Source organism: Cucurbita pepo, chromosome LG03 (genome assembly GCF_002806865.2).
Source record: "Cucurbita pepo subsp. pepo cultivar mu-cu-16 chromosome LG03, ASM280686v2, whole genome shotgun sequence".
Classification (NCBI taxonomy): domain Eukaryota; kingdom Viridiplantae; phylum Streptophyta; class Magnoliopsida; order Cucurbitales; family Cucurbitaceae; genus Cucurbita; species Cucurbita pepo.
In genome coordinates, this window is record NC_036640.1 from 3,467,877 (window position 1) to 3,487,765 (window position 19,889).

The following is a 19,889-nucleotide window of genomic DNA, read 5'->3' on the forward strand; positions in this document are numbered from 1 at the left end:
AGAGAGAGAGAGAGAGGAGAGAGAGTAGTTTGAGACCAGAAATCATGGCTTAAATATGAGATTTTTGCTGAAAAAAACACACCAACACATATTGCTACACGACAACCTTAATTTTTTGTACCTTGTTTTTTTGGTCTGTCAGAGCCGTCTTTCTTTCTTACCATTGGAAATTCTTTTTAAGATTTGCATTAAATTTTAGGTAATCTTCTACCTCTCTACGTATACATCCTTTTATGTGTATTTCTTACCTATATATATATGGTTTAGCTCGTAATTCTATATGGGTTTATTGGAATAGGGTTCGAGGGAATCTTTTGAGGTGATTTAGCTCTTAACTTGATATGGGTTTATTAGAATAGGGTTCGAGGGAATCTTTTGAGGTTATTTAGCTCATAATTTCATATGGGTTTTTTGGAATAAGGTTCGAGAGAATGGTTTTGGGTTATTTAGCTCATAATTTCATCTGGGTTCTATGGAATAGGGTTCGAGAGAATGTTTTTGGGTTATTTAGCTCATAATTTCATCTGGGTTCTTTGGAATAGGGTTCGAGATAATCTTTTAAGGTTATTTAGCTCATAATTTCATTTGGGTTTTTTGGAATAGGATTCGAAAGAGTTTTTTAGGGTTATTTAGCTCCTGATTTCATTTGGAGTTTATGGAATAGAATTCGTGAGAATCTTGTAGGATTATCTAACTCATAATTTCATTTGAGTTTTATCAAATAGGGTTCGAGATAATCTTTTAAGGTTATTTAGCTCATAAATTCTTCGATATTTTATTCTTCGAATGGTAAAACTAGGGATAACGAGAGAGAGAAGAAGAAAAGATANAGGGTTCGAGATAATCTTTTAAGGTTATTTAGCTCATAATTTCTTCGATTTTTTACTCTTCGAATGGTAAAACTAGGGATAACGAGAGAAGAAGAAAAGATAGTTTCCTGTTGAAAGTTGAGGGTTATGTATAAAATTTGGTAGAAGGTCACTTGGCCTTCCCTAATTGCATCAAAGGCAAAGGCAATGACATAGCCCTCGATGCATGTTTGTTGTCCCTAAATCAATTTCTCTCTCCTCCCCTTACCTCTTTGTCGATCTAAAAGGCGATGACCAGTTACACTTAACTTTAGACGTGGAGAGACCAAATTTGCAATTTAATTATTAAAAAAAATAAGAATTATCGNTCTCTCCTCCCCTTACCTCTTTGTCGATCTAAAAGGCGATGACTAGTTACACTTAACTTTAGACGTGGAGAGACCAAATTTGCAATTTAATTATTAAAAAAAATAAGAATTATCGGTTATTTCAAATATATGACGACCCAGATTCAACTTTAGCAGATATTATCTCAATATTGTCGTTTTTGGGCTTTCCCTCGAGGGGATCCCCTCAAGTCTTTAAAACGTACGTGTTAGGGGAAGGGGAAGGTTTCCACGCCCTTATAAAGGGTGTTTTGTTCTCCTCCCTGTTGGATGATGGAAGTCCCACATCGGCTAATTTAGTGAATGATCCTGGATTGATAAGTGAGTAATACTAACTCCATTGGTATGAGGTCTTTTGGGAAGCCTAAAGCAAAGTCATGAGAGCTTATGCTCAAAGTGAACAATATCATACCATTGTGGAGAGTCGTGTTCGTCTAACACTCCCAACTAATGTGGGACTCTCACAAAATAAGTTATATTGGTCGAGCACTATATAACACTTAATCGAGTGCATTTGGGTCGACTTAAAAAAAAAAAAAGTGCTTTTACTTCTAGAAGAAACGTGAATTGAAAATGAATCATCAACCAAACATTACAAATTCTTAAACGAACCCTTTAGGTCATAGGACGAACACTTTAATATGATGATTTTGTACGAGAAGTGGCTTCGACATGTCAAAAGCGCCTCCAAACATGTGGATTGTACCATATTAAAGCTCGTTGATATATTTAGATTCAAAGTCATCATGTGCTTACATGATTGTAAATGAATTTCTCTTTCTCTCTCTCCCTCTTTTTCGCTCGTTTTTTCTAGAATTTAGATAAAAACACGCCCTTCGATATTTAGTATTAAATTATAGTTTACTATATATATCTGATATTTTATTATAAAGAAAATTTCTATTTATTACTTTTTTTTCATATTTTTTTTTTGTAATTTATTTGATTATAAATAGATAACTTTCTCAGCATCTAGCAAACATTCTCATGGTATCAGAGTCTTTTCGGTTTAACAACTCCGATTTTTTCTTTTCAATGACTTCTAAATTCTCTACTATTCTTCTCCACCACCACTGTTGGCTTTGACGCTGTAGGGGCAGTCGTCATGGCTACTGCAGGCGAAGTCGATTGATTACTCTTCGGCTCCACCCTATTGACCCCAAATCACCTTTCGTCATACTTTGTACATACAACCGATTGTGTATGTACTAAAATAAATTAGGATCAAGTTGCAAGTAGATATGATAATTTATAATTAATTATAATGCTAATGACGATTATCGAACGGGTATTACGAAAGAACACATAAGAACCAAGTGTATGAAATTTGATTACAAAATTTATGAATTTATGGAGTAATGTTTATTACCTTATTTTTTAAAAATTAAATTCAATAATCAAACGGTTATTAGAATTTTTATTAATTTGGTAAAATAAATTAGTTTAATATTATTTTTCCAGTGATCAGATTATATTAGAAAAAAAATATCAATAAATAAATAGAAATAAAATTCATAAAACAGTATAATTTTTTTTAAAAAAATTGATTAAAGGTGGTATAGCCAAAACTACGTCGTTTAAGCTAGAAACCGAAACGACGGACTAGTCATTAGTCAAAGTGGCAAAATCCCAAAGGAGAATCCACGTCCCATAAAATTGAAATCATACGGCGTCGTTTATGGAGTAACGAATAAAGAAGCTTTCAAAACCGACACTGGGTGGCGAAATTTTATTGGCGAGATCACAGGCGTGCCTAATAGCAAGCAAATCAGCAACCCGAATTTCCCGATTCGGCGCGCTGTGGGACATGCTCGAATCTCTCCGACCAGATTTATCGGAGGAAAGCGATTTCGGGGTTTTTGAAGAGATTTTTCGATTGTGAGTGAGTGATTCGATCGCGTTTTTTATCGTTATAATTTCACTATTCCAAATTCGCTTACAATTCTCTGTTTTGCTGTTCATTGTTCGTTTCAGTTCTAGCTTCTTTCCCCCACGATCAGTATCTCTAGTGTTGTACAGATTATTCGAACATGGCGGGTCTCGAGGAACTCAAGAGAAAACTTACTCCCTTGTTTGATGCTGAAAAGGGGCTTTCTATGGATTCCCCTGTGGACCCTTCTGATTCATATACGGTAACCTAATTGCAATTTAAATTTTAGAAAAGGGGTTTTTCTTTCTGATTGTTAAGAATATGAATTAATTTTGAGTTAGTGGATGATTTAACCTAACATCATAGTTGAAGGTCTTAATATTCGTAGTATTCATAGTTTGTGCTAGTTTTCAAGCCTGCAAATGAAGTGTGGATGAATAGAAATAAATGATTGACACTAATTGTTTGAGACCTTTATTGTTGTTTCTGAAGTTTTCAGACAATGGGACTGTTAATTTGCTGAGCCGATCATATGGGGTTTACAATTTTAATGAGCTAGGGTTACAAAAATGTACGTCGTGGCTTGCCGATGATTCGGGGAGTAGCGAAAGGACATATCGATGTGCTTCCCGTGAAATGAGGATATTTGGAGCCATTGGTAGTGGGGCTAGCAGTGTTGTTCAGAGAGCTATCCACATTCCTGCTCATCGAATCATGGCATTGAAGAAGATTAATATCTTTGAAAAGGTTTGTGATTTGGCATTCTCACTGTTTCTTTGCTTGTTGATGGTTTCTTTTAGCAATGACGCGTAATCGTGATGTGTTGAAGAGGTCATCTTTGAGATTCAGAACATGTTCTTGTTTTAAAGAGAGAATGTTTATGGTCCAGAAGGCAGCATAGTTGAAATTCATAATCTTAACGACATTTATGTTCCTTAACGACATTTATGTGTTGGGCTACCCTATATGTTCCTTAACGACATTTATGTTATGGAAATAGAAGCATATTGATGTCTTAAACTAGTGGCCACCATAGTTTGAGTCCACGACTTCAAAGATCGTATGAGTATAGAACATTTCAACTTGCTAACTATGCTAATCCATAGTGGTTTTGTTTAAGCCAATTCATATGCTTACTGTACTTCATTATTTTGTTTGCAGCTAATGGTACTATGATCTTTTAGTGTAAACAAATCTCAAATGAATTAGAAGTCATCCATCTTAATCTTTTTCTTATGTTTCTAGGAGAAAAGGCAGCAGCTTCTTACCGAGATAAGGACACTATGCGAAGCACCCTGTTCCGAGGGCCTTGTGGAGTTTCATGGAGCATTTTATACCCCTGATTCTGGGCAAATTAGCATAGCTTTGGAGTACATGGATGGAGGGTCGTTGGCAGATGTCCTGCGTTTGAAAAAATGTATACCCGAGCCTGTCCTTTCGTCTATGTTTCAGAAACTTCTTCAAGTATAGTTTTCTTTTCCCTTTCTCATTTATTATCCCCAAAATTCTGGGGTATATTTCCAATAATCGGCTTACTTGTTCTATTAACTAATTGGTACCATTTCATTCTGGTTTTTAAGGGTCTAAGTTATCTGCATGGAATGAGACATTTGGTTCACAGAGATATAAAGCCAGCCAATTTACTTGTAAATCTTAAGGGTGAAGCAAAAATTACTGATTTTGGCATAAGTGCTGGCTTGGAGAATTCAATGGCAATGGTTAGTTTTAATAGTTAGCATCGTTACCATTTCCCTCGGTGTTATTGACCATTGAATTGGAGGCAACCGAGACAAGTTTTTGTTAACTCGGTTTTTGCACGTGATAACAGTGTGCTACTTTCGTCGGAACTGTCACGTACATGTCACCAGAGCGAATTCGAAACGAGAGCTATTCTTATCCAGCTGACATTTGGAGCCTTGGGCTTGCACTCTTTGAGTGTGGTACTGGTGAATTTCCATATTCAGCTACTGAAGGTCTAGTGAACCTCATGTTGCAGGTATGAGCTTATGATCAAAAGATATCCTGCTTTTTCTTCTACGTGTGAATTACACCATTTCTGGAACTTATTTGTTCGGTGTACTTGACCAGATTGCCTTTTAACTTATTTAATGTTGCATTCTTTTTGTGTTTTCTAAACTCTTTTCCTTTACGATAGATTTTGGATGACCCGTCTCCATCGCCATCAAAACATAAGTTTTCTCCGGAGTTTTGCTCGTTTGTTGATGCTTGCTTGCAGAAAGACGCAGATGCTAGGCCAACAGCGGAGCAGGTAAGTCTATGCAAATTAACACGTCTTTTTAGATTTTGATCGTGCATGCTGGTTCAAGATGTATTCAATTACTAAAATCCAAATCAGAACTAGATTAATATTTTCAAAGATTTTTTGTTTTTGCTATGTAAAGACCTTATATCTCTTGAGGTAGGCAACACTGGTTCAAGATGGATAATGTTTGTTGATACGTCTCTGATTGCAGCTGCTTTCACACCCATTTATCAAAAAATATGAGGATGAACAAGTAGACTTGGCAGCTTTTGTACAGAATGTGTTTGATCCAATACAGAGGATGAAGGACTTGGCCGATGTAAGTATATAATATTTATGTTCTTAGTCTATTACCTATTAAACGACATTACCCTTACAAAATTACGAATATCATTCTAAGAGCCAGCCGATGTTCGGTCTGATCTCGTATGCAGTTTTTGAAATAGTCCTTTGGGTTCTTCTAGTATGAATATGGTGGAGCTGTGCTGGTGAAATAATCGTAGTCTTACAAGAACCTGAAGTCCAATATCTTAAACACCATTGTGAATTTTTGTAACAGCTTAAACCCATTGCTAACAGATATTGTCCTAAGCTTTTCCGATGGAGAGGGGAACGAAGCATTCCTTATAAGGGTGTGGAAAACTCTCCCTACCATACGTGTTTTAAAACCTTGAAGGGAAGCTTGAAAGGAAAAGCCGAAAGAGGACAATATCTACAAGCGGTGGGCTTGGGCTATTACACTTTTGCACGGTAAGACTGGATGCTGACCTCGTCTTTTTTTTTTTTTTCTTTCTTTATTTTCTCTTACCAGATGTTGACCATTCATTATTACTTGCTCTTTGATGGACCTGATGAATTATGGCACCATACAAAGGCTTTATACCATGAAAGCTCAACTTTAAGGTAGTGTGTTGTTGTTTATGTTTTACCTCCTTCTCTATAAACAATGGAGTTGGGAGACAATCCTCTTGATGGTTAAATTGGAATAAGTCACGACTCTTGCATACTTTTATTTTCAGTTTCTCAGGGAAGCAATTTTCTGGTCCAAATGATATCTTTGCCAAACTATCAGACATTCGAAGTACATTAGGGGGAGACTGGCCTCTTGAAAAACTAGTTCATGTCGTCGAGAAACTCCAATGCCGAGCTCACGGTCAGGATGGAATTGCCGTAAGGGTGTCTGGATCCTTCATTGTTGGGAACCAGTTCCTCATATGCGGAGACGGTGTACAAGTAGAGGGACTGCCAAATTTTAAGGATCTCTCCATTGACATGGCGAGTAAGAAAATGGGATCCTTCCGTGAGCAGTTCATCATCGAACCGAGTGACCTCATCGGCCGATACTTCATAGCCAAACAAGAGCTTTATATAATTCAATAGGAAAACGCCACTGCTGTTTGATCCTGCTGGTATGTTCAAGCCTCGACTCGTCTTATTATGCTTTATGATTCTAACTTAGAAGCATGATCCTTGTTGAGCTGTTGATAAGTTTATGCAACTCTTTGCAGTTTGTACAACTTTTTGTGAATCTGCAAACAAAAATGGATCAATCTCATCTGTAATTCCCATAGCAGAAATTATGTATCGAAATGTACTCGACCGTCGTAATTTAGCAGCCAGGGGTCGCAGCCGGTTCGTACACAAGATGAGTCAGTCATCTTCAAAGCAGCAGCACTTGAGGCCTCTCTTAGTGAGAATACTATATATGTCAAACTTGTTTAGTTATCTTCAGGATGAGTCTCTTAATTGTATATTTGTTTAGTTACAAATGTGTTATATATCACGTGCTAATTTTTTGTTATTGGTTTTTAATCATAGTTACTTTTTTCTTGTAAATTTTTTCATTTTTTTAAAACTTAATTTAAAATGTTGTTTTATTTTTCATTTATTATTTTAGGTTCTTAAATTAAATCAATATCAATATATTTTCTTGGAGAGTAACTTCATAAACACAAAAATACTTATTGTTTACTTCGAAGTTCAAACTCCATGATGTTAAATTTAATTTAAAATAGTTATTTACATTAATTATTCCTTACTTATGCACACGAGTAATAACTACTAATAAAACTCTTTGNTCATTTATTATTTTAGGTTCTTAAATTAAATCAATATCAATATTTTCTTGGGAGAGTAACTTCACAAACACAAAAATACTTGATTGTTTACTTCGAAGTTCGAACTCCATGACGTTAAATTTAATTTAAAATAGTTATTTATTAATTATTCCTTACGTATGCACACGAGTAATAACTACTAATAAAACTCTTAACACTAATCAAAGCATAACTCAAACCGTAGATAACTACTAATAATTAACTCTTGACGCCAATGCTTTAAACTGCGCCAATCAAAGCATAACCTAAACCGGCGACCAATGAAATTGATCGAGTTGGAGGAACNAAAGCATAACTCAAACCGTAGATAACTACTAATAATTAACTCTCGACGCCAATGCTTTAAACTGTCGAACGTATAAATTCTACAAGTTAAGACTTCACATAAATCTGTACATAAAACTGCTTCCCTCACTATACATCCCAAATACAAGCCATCACATCAAATATACCACATCATCTCATGACTTCCAAAACTAAGGTATAAAGTTAACAAGAAAATCATCAGCTTCCAAGTGCAAACTGGGGGAGGTTTCTTGTTCTAAAGGCTTCTATTTGGACCCACCACCATAACTAGTGCTCGAAGAATGAATTGGAAAAATATGTACTCTTCCTCTTAGTGAGTCTTGCTTTATGGAGCAACTAGAAAGTAATCTCGGATTGTTTTTCTTTTCATGGAGGAAGGAGGAGGATTGAGAACAGAAGATGGGCTTTTCGAATTGGCTTCAGGAGTTTTCTCAAAGCTTTCAATTAAAGCAGCTGATAAAACTCTTTTTACCTTGGATTCGGGAGTGCCTAATTTATGCTCCATGTCCATGGCATTTGAATTGGAGGGAGCAGCACAAGCTCTGTCGAAGTATGGAGAATCTGAAGTATCAGAGTCTTTGGCCTGTTCTATGGTAGGCATTGCCATAATTCTCTTTCGGTTGCCTGAAGTTGGCCTTTTGCTTGAGCTGCAACTGTTGTTTTGAGAATTCCATATTCGAACCTATCAGATAATTTTCCAAGAGTAAGAATCACAAATGGTGATGATCACAAAACAATCTTTACTAGAAACTTGACATGTTTTTGTCTTACGTGAGTAAATATTAGCAAAGACAAGTGTTTGAAATTTTATCTTTTAGAACTTAAAGACATAGTTGTACAGCCTATAGAAGAGATCATGTTCAAGTAAGATAAGTGTCTGAAATCTTATCTTTGAAGTCACTTATAGGAAGACCAATGTTGATTTCCAAAATGACTAATGAAAGATAAACTACAGAACTTTTAGAGTTGGATTAGAATGTAACAATTTAAAGGTGAAAGAAGTATGAAAATTTAGAGATAGGTTAATCTTTGGATTAATCAACTGTTATCTTAGCAAACCAAGAAATTGTGTTCAGAGAATAAGAAATTGAATACTAAATCCAGTTTAATTCACTTGCATACCGTGAAATCATCTGAAGATGTCACAAACTTCCCGACTTCAAACGAAGACCTGTAAGAGGCTAAAATCTTCAGTAATGATTTTAATAATACCGGAGGGCTAAGAACAAGTGGCAAAAGGTTTAAAGAAAGTACCAATCCACCGCCGAAACTTCTCCATTATGTTTTGTTAATGTGATGGGATCTTCATGAGGCTTATCCACCTGATTGGACACAGCTTTTGAATTCGTGCTACAATTTAACCATACTACAAATAAAGCTTGTTATTAAAAGGATTCTGACCTGCCAAACATGGGCATTTCCATCGGTAGAACCACTGAGAAGGTAAGAAGCATCAGGACTGATTACAGACTGAAAAAGCAAGAAAGAAACATTAAATATGAAAATGCATTCCAAAGAAAATTTTGCGAAAGACTAATGACTTCGAGGCTTGCTGAAACTACGCTCACCTTTACAAAGAAAGAATCTATTTGGCATCCAGAAAATGATTTTACAGGACCCTTCTCCAGCTGAAGTACATTGTACAAATATATTCTGTTATAGAGACAAAAAAAAATTAGATCATGCTCTTGTTTGCGCTGATGCTAGCTCTATAAAAATATACACAAATGATACCAGGAAAGTTTCCCAAAAGCAGCTAGAGCTAGGTTTAATTTCTCTCTATTTATGAGAAACTACGAAAATATATTCAACAAAAGAAAACACAGCCTAAAGGCCTCAAGGATAAGAGGTCCATAAACCTAATTTGGAGGATTAATAAGGAAAGATGTCCAATCCTAAATTGATGAGGAACATTTTTTTTATTACAAAAGGAACTGTGTAAGGCACTCCAAGACAAGACGGTAAACTGTACTTTTTCCCCAAACAAATGAAAAGAATATGCTAATCTGAGAATAATCTGTATTCCTTTCTTTCAAAATTTGCCAAAGAAGACTTCTACTATCATTGCTACACAAAATCTTTGCTTTCTTTTTAAACCATCAGCCGAACAAAATCTAGAGCTAGGTGTTCAGAATTCATGAAACTGGAAAGTGTGGCTCGATATTAAATGAGTTAATTACCTATTATTCATGCAAGATGTCGAAAGAAATGCCCCATTGGCGTCTTGGGATAGGCTAGATATACCATGTAATCTCGTATCCTACAAATGAACATGGTAGATTATAATTAGACTCAAAGCATCAATGGTACGCAGAAATCTAAATAATATGCCATTGTATCTTTGATTTGAACATTACCTTATCGCTGGATTTGGGTTGGCACTGAGTGGTTGCATTTTTCAAATTTCTTGTATCCCAGAACTTCACTACGCTAAAGACAGAAAAAACTAACATCAGTAACATGAGATAGCTTCTGACATGGAAATCTACTCCCAGCTTTATATAAAGACAGTTGACTGTAAATCTAACACGCACCTATCCACTGCACCAGCTGTGGCTACGGTGAGTTCGTCTTTTAGATAAAGAACAGAAGTTATGCTCTTCGAAGCAGACTGGAGAATTTGAAAGGCTAAGTAAGATCTAATACCAATCAAATAGCAAAAAGAAGATGGTAATAGAAAACCTTTTGACGCCTGATGCGCTTTGCATGAGAGGAAAGATGAGCTCCTTTAACTACTGCAGTTGCTCTGTTCAAGGTAATTTGGGAAGTTGTAAGAACACTATCAAAAAGGGATATAGTGTTTTGGAATAACTTCCGAAAACAATGCCTTTTAACATAAATCAATTTTCTATATGCACTTTGGAAAAAATTATCGATCGAGTGTGTATAGGGTTAGTTGGGAATGACTTTATAGTATGAATGTGTTTTCCTTAAAGAATATTAATAAATAAGAACTTTAAAAAAATTGAAAGTCTATATATGAAGAAGATATAAATTATTCAAAAATGTCTTTTGATTACTCAAAATCCTAGAAAAGATGTAGTGAGAAAAAAAAAACATATTTGTAGTTACTAGAATCACCTACGAAAATTGTTACTAAAATACTTTTAAAAATGTAACACAGACAAACATTTTTTATATTAATTGAAAATGTTTTTTTTTTAAGTGCTTAAACCAGAAGATATTCCAATCAGACCCTATGGCACTAAAGTTCAGTTAAAACAACGACCACCACTTCTACTTACTGCAGACACAGCTCCTCACTTCCAACTTTGCAACAAGAACTGGTTCTCAAGTCCCAGTGAGCAAATGAGCCATCTCTTGAACCAGATACAATGATATCTGTATGAGTCAATGAAAATCAATCATTCGAGGATAGTAGCTCCTCTTAATACTCTCTCAGATATGACTATTTGAATGTTTAAACAAAATATTCATGGATTAAATAATATGAAATGTGTACCATGATTAGTTGGATGAGATGATATAGATTTCACACTTCCTTTGTGCCCTCTCAATATTCCTATGCATTTCATTTCCTGAACATCCCATAACTTCATCTGTAGAAGTCGAATTGGAAGGTACAACTTACTCCCAGATGAAAAAAGCATGATATTGTTCGAACTATAGAGAAGATGTTCAATAAATGAATAAACTGATCTAAGAGCTAAATGGTGATACTTACAGATTGATCCCCGGAGGCTGTAATCATTTGAGTGTCGTCCTGAACAACATTAGCATTTCATGATTTAGGATGCAATTTTTTTTCTGCTTTCCACAATTGAAGTGGTGGGGATCAAAGTCATTGAAATTTGACATGGTAATTGGTACCTTTATCTAGTAAATTATATTTGAATTGACGATTTAGGATGCAGTTACCATTGTATAAGAAAATTAATGCATGTACTGACTTTTTATTGTATTGATAAAAATTACAAAAAATGAAGGGAAAAAAAGTCTGAAGCGGTAACTACAGAGAGAGGATTGAGCTTGTAAACTACCTTGATCCAACAAACATCAAACACAGCATTGCGATGGGCTTCCCATTCACAAACCCTAGACTTCTCTGTAAAATAAATGTGATTCAGTTACATAGAAACTAAAATCAATCAAAATCCACATTCTACAGGGTTTATGTGATGGAAATGAGATCAAAACCTGAATTTTCCTCGTGAGATGAAAACAATGAAAATCTTCTGCAAGTATTGAACAGGCTTACGAACCCATCCTCGTCCGAAAGTGCAAAAATGTGCGAGTTCTCCAACGTCTACAAAGAAACAAGTTCACAATATCCTCCAATCATTCTCAAACTTAAACAGAGGGAATACGCAAATATCAAACAATGTCAAAAGGCTCATCGAATCGAAACCTTGCAGAACGAAACGGCCAATGGCGGCGTCTGGTCGCCGTCGTGTTCAACAGCTAAAGCTCCGACTTCCTTGAAGCTAAGAGCAATATCAGCGGAAAATCGCGGCCGCTTTCGAACTAAGAATGAGATTGCCGAGTGTTAGAAGACAGAGATTGAAACAAGAGAAAAAAAAAAACAAAAACAAAAAAAACAAAAAAGATGAATAAGAAACAGCGATTGGCAATTGAGAAAGAAGGAAACCTCTGAATCCATTGAACTCTCTGGAACTGAGATCTTGAAAGAACGATTGTGATCTTGAAATCTCCATTGAGTAGCTTGAATCAGTCTCCGGGGATGAAAAACTAGAATGAAAAATGTTGAAGTTGGGTGTTTCGCTTGAATCTGAAGAGATTTGAGACCCAACTTGGCGCCAGTGGTTGTGTTCTAATGGCGGGAACTTGAATTTTACCTTCCATCGTTCTTGGCGGAGGCGCCATTTTTATTTTATTTTTATTTATTATTTTTCTTTTTTCTTTTTTTTTGTAAGTAAATGGTATTAATATTTAATAAATATCGAAAGTTTTAGGAATATTTTTTAAATATAAAATTGATATTTTATATAAGTTAGTGGTTAAAATATTTAGCTAAAATTATATTACAAAGTGAAAATATAAAACTTGGGTAAATTATTTAAAATAAAATGGTAAAAACTTTCCACTCATAGCTCGACTGGTTGACCGAACAACTACAATCTTATTTATATTCAACGTTTATGAACTATAGTTGAGAAGAGACAAATTCGTGTTACAAATTAAATTTCTTTCCTAGATTAATTAAAATATCTAATTAAGAGCACGAATCCATGTAATTTGAAAAAAAAAAACGTTCGAATAAAAGCACGAGTCTAAATACGTATTTCAATTATTTGTTAAGAGGAATAAGTATGGCTAGGAGATTTTGAAACTTTGGTTCGGGTTTCGTGGGACAGACTATATACAAATAGAACTAAATCAATAAATTTCAAAATACCACGTTATATTTATAAATNTTAAGAGGAATAAGTATGGCTAGGAGATTTTGAAACTTTGGTTTGGGTTTCGTGGGACGGACTATATACAAATAGAACTAAATCAATAAATTTCAAAATACCACGTTATATTTATAAATAATAACCGAGCTCGGGTTAATTTTCAATTAATTAATTTAAAATAATAAATTTACAGATTTTTTAATTAATTGCAATAGGGGCTAAAAATTAATTTAAATATATTTGATTTATTTATTTTTAGTTAATTAATAGTCAATTTTACCTAAGGAATAATATACGGTAAAATTCTGAAAACTATAGGCTAAAATAAATATATAAAAAAAAAAAATTAAACTTAAAATATAATATTTTAAAATTTCGGGGACTAAATAATAACTGCCGGTACCGAAAAGGAATGTATCCCATATTTAACAACACGGCCGCATCAACGGATGGTCATAGTCGGCGGCTTCCTTGCTGCAGGTCGTAGATTGATATTCTCTCTCGTCTGCTACCGCAACAATGGTGAATAAAGTTACGAGGAAGAAGCATTACAGGCCTCCGGTATGTTCGAACTTGTTCATATATGTATTTGATGATGATAATCTCTGTTTATTAAGGATTGTTGAGCTGTTTCCTGCGCGGGTAGTGTGCTTAATTGTTTATGCTTTCGGTCGTTTATCAGGGGCAGAAGAAGGAGGGTAATGCAGCGAGATATGTGACCAGGTCGCAGGCTGTGAAGCAGTTGCAAGTTAGTTTGCCAGTTTTTAGGTATTTATTCCTGAATTTTTGCATGGTTATTGGTACCAGGAATGGGGCGTGTTTTTAAACGCATGATTCTTATTATTGATTTTGGACTATTAGTGCTTTAATACGTAATCATAGATGCTTCGAAGTAAATGGTATTTGTTTTTTAAGATTGAACATGTTTATCTTTGATTTGAAGTTATTGATATGAACAGGCGTTTGAAGATTTTGTAAATATTATATTGAATCCGGTTGGACTAGGATGGCATTGTTGTACCTTGATTGAATATAAACATTATTGAGACAATGGTTTCGGTTTTTATTATTATGACAGGAAGCTATGCATTTTCAAGGGAATTTTTCCTCGAGAGCCGAAGAAGAAATTTAAAGGAAATCACCACACTTACTACCACGTGAAGGACGTTGCTTTTCTTCATCACGAACCACTCGTGGAGAAATTCAGAGAGATCAGGGCATATGAAAAGAAGATAGATAAAGCTGATGCAAAAAAGAATAAGGAGCGTGCAAACTTTCTAAAAGTTCATAGGCCTACATATGTATTAGACAGAATAATAAGGGAGAGGTTCGTGCATTTTATTGGTCCTACTGAAAGAATTATTTGGTTTGTTTTCGTTGCCCATAATGGATTCTTTTCAATTGTTGTATGCTACGTTTGGCCTTCTAGGTACCCAAAATTCATCGATGCGCTTAGAGAATTGGACGACTGCCTCTCAATGGTGCACCTTTTGGCAGCATTACCGGCACAAGAGAGTGTAAAGGTTGAGGCAAAGCGCATTCACAAGTGTCGGAGGTTGGTCTTTACTGGCCACGATAAATTTCTATGAACTACATTTATATGTTGTTAAGTTGTCTTGTATTATTGGCATGGTAACAAATTGACAACTTCAATAACCCATCACATATATTCTTGTTATAATTTTTGCTAGGTTGAGTCATGAATGGCAAGCATTTATTTCTCGAACTCATAAATTACGAAAAGTCTTTATATCCGTGAAAGGCATTTACTATCAGGTATATCATGATTTATATTATGATATCTAGTGTCATGTGAAGCATTTTATATTCCAAATGTATTTTCTTAATTTTGTCGTTTGTATAGGCTGAGGTAGAAGGCCAAAAGATTACATGGCTCGCCCCTCATTCGTTGCGTCAGGCATTGACGGATGAAGACTTAACTGTTATTCTTAACTTCATGGAATTTTATGAGGTAACATTTTGATCCCATGTTTTCTTTTCAGCTATTCTACAGTAAGTGTTTGGTTCTTTTCACTGGTTGTCTTTCCAATGGAATGAATAGAGAGAAACTTTAGGAGAATTCATTGAGTTCATGATTTGTATACTATATTTTTATATTTAGAAAAGCAGGTTGGCATGGTTCAGATTATTCACATAAACGGCTATCTCTCTCTCTCTAATGAACTATGCTTGCAGCGAGGGGAATAAAAAAAATAAGAGAACCAAGGAACATGATTGATATAAAAAATCAACTATATTGATTAGTTAGTTTTCTAGTGGGTGTGTGGTTTGTTTCAAGGTGAGGTAAGTCTGTTAGTTGCAATGTTGAAGTGTTAAAAAGAAGAAAGCGTGAGGGGACTTGGGACATAACAAGAAGATCTTTGGAATAGTTTTGAGGAGAGAATTAACCACCTTGATGCATAGTAAATACTCATTTTCCCCTCCTTTCAACTATAATATTATCTGTTTTCAAACAGAGCATGTGAAAAGTGCCCGAGATAACAAAAAAGTGCGTGTTACAAGTAGTTCCTAAGTATGAATAATTGAGAAAAGTAATATTCTTGAATGCATACATTCCATACAGCATCCAATATTCCTAATATTGAAGACTCCTGTTCCACTCTAGTCAACGGTCTACATGATAGATAAAGAACTCTTGCGTTCCATTTGGTTATTGTATTGGCACAATCATTTTGCCATTGGAGGTGAATCAACAACTGGAGTGTTTTATTTGTTTAGGACTCTTAATTCTTCTGTTCTAATATGGTAAAGGGGAAAAGAGTGCAATGCTCGTGTATCATGTTAATGCTTACCCATTTGCTATGCTTACCTTTTTGTTTTGAAATTGACTGGCTCACTCCTTGTAATTATTATGGCTGCAGACTTTTCTAGGCTTTGTGAACTTTCACTTATATCACTCGATTAATTTGAAGTATCCACCGATACTGGACCCTAAATTGGAGGCTTTGGCAGCAGGTGATTTTAATGTTTATTACCAAAGTCTATTATTTTAGATTGCTCTAATTTTAATCAACTTAGATTTTACTGTTTCTTTGTTTCCGCGTTTTTTATTATTGTGAATCTACAGATCTTTATGCTTTGTCAAGATACTTCGATGCCAACTCTAGAACTTCTCTATTGGGTCCTCAGACTTCTGGTTCTTTTGGATCTGGAGAAATAGATGCTGAACAAAAGTCTGAACTTAGACTTGCGCAGCTTCAACTTCAACTTCCCTTAGACGAGCCAACTGCATTGATGCATCTTGTTGAAGATGCAGCTTGTAAGGATGAGGATGAGGATACTAGGGAGTGTAAGAAACTTTTTAAGAACATGAAGTTCTTTTTAAGCCGTGAGGTGAGATTATTTTCCATTTTACAATACGGTGTTTATGCTGTGTGCATTGCTACTGAAAATAGAGATGCTTTTTGAGATGGAATTCTGTAAGAAGATTGCATGCATTAAATCCAAAATTAAACCCAAGATAAATTCCAAAACGTCAGAAACAGAGATTTTCTGTGTGGAGGGAAGAAATCATATATGTGAGGGTGTGATTCTACTAGATAGTTCTCTTCCCATCTTGTATGTAAACTTTAGGACATCAAACTTCATCAAACAACAATTTTAGGGGACAGTTTTGGAAGTTGATTTACTTATGTGAGTTCTTCACATAAGTGAACTAGTAAACGTTTGCTTAGTTGTTTTATGTCTCTATTACCATGGTTATTGGATTTTAGCTGTGTCAACGATCCTCCATTCTTTCTTCTGAAGTCATACTGGATCTTATGATTTACTCTGTGGATGTTCTCCCAACTTCCATGTCAGGTTCCTAGAGAATCACTGCTTTTCGTTATCCCTGCTTTTGGTGGCATGGTTTCTTGGGAAGGAGATGGAGCACCATTTAAGGAATCCGACGAAACCATTACTCATCAGGTTTTCCAATAATTAAGACAAATTGGTGTGGCCTATAACATATTTTCATCCCTTCCTGATCCTTTCTAAATGCAGATTGTTGACAGGCCAACGCAGCCTCACAAGTTCCTCTCTAGAGACTATGTTCAGCCCCAATGGGTCTTTGATTGTGTGAATACACGAATCATCTTGCCAACTGATGTTTATTCGGTGGGAAGGTACTTCCATGTTTTAAGATCTGCAATTAGATTTCTTTCTTGCATGCATTATCTAAGTACTATAGACTATCCAAATTTCTTTGATTCAGACTTTGGATGCTCTTTTATAGAAAGTAGTTCTACATGTTAGAAGTTTGAACCAACAATTTTCAGAACGAAAAAAAGCCCTGTTTTGTTGTTTTCAGGTTGCATTTATTGTTTATTTAAGTAAAGTTATGTATATGAATCATTGTAACTTTTTATAAATTCTACTACCTCTATCTGCTTTAGCACATACTTCATAATACAAATTAGTTTCTATAGTTGGTTTTTACTTTTATTATTTATACCTTCGAACTTATATATCAATTTGCTAGGGTTCCTCCTCCGCATCTTTCACCTTTTGTTGACAATGAGGCAGAAGGATACGTTCCTGATTATGCCAAGACCCTTAACCAGTTGAGGGCTGCTGCAAAAAGCGAAGTCTTGCCATTGCCGGGACTAGGCAAAGAAAATTTGGATGATCCTCAGAATTTGTTGGCTGAAGGTGTCACTGATCGAGCTGAGGCTATCATAGCTGTTGAGAAGAGACAAAAGGTATACCTTTGATGAAAATAGTACAGGTCGAATGAACGGGGCAGCTCAGTCCAACTGTTACTTAAACGCTAGAATATGCTCTTATTGTGGTATTGTATTTCCTAATGCAGATGATGGCTCTTGAGAAACAGTATCACGATGAGTTAAAATTGGAGATTGAAGGACGACAATATCATTCAGCTATTTCAAAAGTTGATAAGCAGTCGTCTGGTGAGGAGAGTGAGGGTGGCGAGGATTCCAACCTCCCTGATTATCAACAAATTGCAGAAGATAATTCTAACCTGTCACTGGTTCTTATGTCAAGAAACATTAGAGGCATTTATAAGGCTACGCAGGTAATTTACTTGATTTGTTGATCTATTTGTGGTAGTGCTTGAAGTTTTCCTTATGGTCTAGTAATAAACATACACCCACTCTGCGTTCGTTCTGTCATAACAAATTCAAGTTTCTATACTTTACTTCTTTTGCTCTTTATTCTCGGTAAAAGTTTTTTTTAAAAAGCTTGCATTAAAATCAGGTTTAAATTCGATTGTTGTTCTATTTTGATCTCTAAATTTTGGTCGGTCAGCTTTACAAACTTGTTCAATTTTGGTCTCTAAACTTTCAAAATGTGAGTTGGTTCTTGAACTTTAAATTAAACTTGTTCAATTTTGATCTCTAAACTTTCAAAATGTGAGTTGGTTCTTGAACTTTAAATTGTCTATTTTAGTCGTTGGCGTTTAAAAATTAATTATTTTGATCTTTATTTTTGTTTTGTTTTGTTTTTAAGAATTTAATGACATAGTTTTGAGTACCGGTATTAGCATGTTAATGTAGACATGATTTCAAGCCACTTAGATTAGAGACAACAATTTGTATTCGATGGAAAAATAAAATATCAAGGACCAAGGTGATTGTTTTTTTTTTTTTTTTTAGTTGAAGGACCCAAATACAACGAATTTAAAAGTTAGGGGACCAAGATGAACATTTTAAACTAGTTTAGATGTTAGATTTTTAAACGTAAAATATATGTATTAAATATTTGTAACTATGTTTATTTCTTTATTCATGTTACTCTTTTAAGTCAATTCAAAATATATATTTTTATTTTTATTTTTTTTTTGTTGGAAAGCACTTATTATTTAACCACTCTCATTTCTCAACCATAAATGCTTTCCGTTCTTTTTTTAGAAACATGCTTTTGTGCTTTCCCTTCTTTTTTAGAAACATGCTTTTGTACTCTTCTGTTGTGACTGAAATTTTTCTTGTTATCAGCTTGGTACAAGAAGGAACCAGGATCGTATTAAACTTCTCGAGGAAAGAAAGAGTAAGTTAGGAGAATCTCACCAATCGCAGTAAGTCAAATACAACCGCAATTTTGTTCTCAATCATTTGCAGTATTATTTTTGGATGTGCTAGTTGAGTTAGTGTGCAGTTGAGTGTAACTCTTTTATCATCATTTGTGTTAGATTCGGTTGAAATTATTAGTTTTGACGAACTATGTCTGAATTTTGTTATCTGCCACCTCTACTTAAAAGTAGAAGTCGACAAATGGACTACAATTTTAGTTCAGTCAATATATATTAATCGAGACATTGACTTCCTAATTGTTGAGACTTGTTTTATGATGTGTTTGAAGACTACGAGCATTAAAAGTAAATGACAAACTCTATGATTCTTTCCGTTTTGTATATGATAGGTCCATGTTTTCTCGTTTAATAACTAGTGTTTTTTTTATTTATGGTCGTAAATTATGTTTATACACTACTTCCACCCTTATTAAGATGTGTGAAAACCATAAAAGAGATCTTAGATTGTGCTCTTCTATTTCTTTTGTGTGTATATATTTATATATATGTTACAAAAATTTACAAGTAATTACTGTGTGAGTTTAGGGTCGATGACATGATAATGTTTGCCTTTCATGAATATTTCCATTTGGCGTATAAATAATTATGATATTTTAGATGGAAATTAATATAGTAAAGACCTAATATGAAAATTTGGATTGCTATATCGTTTTGGTCGTCATTATATCATTATATGTCTTGATTTTCATTGGAGATTTCAAAGGATTT

General features: G+C 34.7%; 3 protein-coding genes across 4 annotated transcripts; 2 read left to right on the forward strand and 1 right to left on the reverse strand.

Annotated features, from left to right (window-relative positions):
* The first annotated feature begins 2,922 nt into the window (after positions 1 to 2,922).
* On the forward strand, positions 2,923 to 7,158 carry LOC111791617 (mitogen-activated protein kinase kinase 3). Of its 2 annotated transcripts, XM_023673016.1 has the most exons (11): positions 2,923 to 3,075; positions 3,169 to 3,327; positions 3,558 to 3,812; positions 4,311 to 4,529; positions 4,646 to 4,783; positions 4,894 to 5,061; positions 5,221 to 5,334; positions 5,540 to 5,647; positions 6,140 to 6,231; positions 6,348 to 6,737; positions 6,837 to 7,158. In XM_023673016.1, exons 2-10 carry the CDS (start codon positions 3,226 to 3,228, stop codon positions 6,706 to 6,708), a joined length of 1,557 nt encoding a protein of 518 aa, XP_023528784.1. In that variant the 5' UTR covers positions 2,923 to 3,075; positions 3,169 to 3,225; the 3' UTR covers positions 6,709 to 6,737; positions 6,837 to 7,158. The 2 variants fall into 2 exon arrangements, with proteins under 2 accessions (XP_023528784.1, XP_023528785.1); XM_023673017.1 differs by lacking the exon at positions 2,923 to 3,075 and having other exon boundaries at positions 3,187 to 3,327; positions 3,565 to 3,812; positions 6,837 to 7,149.
* A 602-nt stretch (positions 7,159 to 7,760) lies between these two features.
* Positions 7,761 to 12,551, reverse strand: LOC111791076 (denticleless protein homolog A-like). Its single transcript, XM_023672273.1, has 16 exons — positions 12,361 to 12,551; positions 12,121 to 12,236; positions 11,910 to 12,018; positions 11,753 to 11,817; positions 11,437 to 11,475; positions 11,215 to 11,311; positions 10,997 to 11,093; positions 10,434 to 10,497; positions 10,286 to 10,362; positions 10,109 to 10,181; positions 9,932 to 10,011; positions 9,320 to 9,404; positions 9,153 to 9,221; positions 9,006 to 9,073; positions 8,874 to 8,922; positions 7,761 to 8,433 (listed from the first exon to the last, which is right to left on the reverse strand). The coding sequence occupies exons 1-16, from the start codon at positions 12,425 to 12,427 to the stop codon at positions 8,077 to 8,079; spliced, it is 1,512 nt and encodes a 503-aa protein (XP_023528041.1). The 5' UTR covers positions 12,428 to 12,551; the 3' UTR covers positions 7,761 to 8,076.
* A 1,047-nt stretch (positions 12,552 to 13,598) lies between these two features.
* On the forward strand, positions 13,599 to 19,337 carry LOC111791505 (pescadillo homolog). Its single transcript, XM_023672881.1, has 13 exons — positions 13,599 to 13,690; positions 13,812 to 13,897; positions 14,208 to 14,456; positions 14,559 to 14,684; positions 14,821 to 14,905; positions 14,994 to 15,101; positions 16,012 to 16,105; positions 16,218 to 16,483; positions 16,952 to 17,059; positions 17,135 to 17,256; positions 17,613 to 17,832; positions 17,943 to 18,167; positions 19,087 to 19,337. The coding sequence occupies exons 1-13, from the start codon at positions 13,649 to 13,651 to the stop codon at positions 19,168 to 19,170; spliced, it is 1,815 nt and encodes a 604-aa protein (XP_023528649.1). The 5' UTR covers positions 13,599 to 13,648; the 3' UTR covers positions 19,171 to 19,337.
* The last annotated feature ends 552 nt before the right edge of the window (positions 19,338 to 19,889 follow it).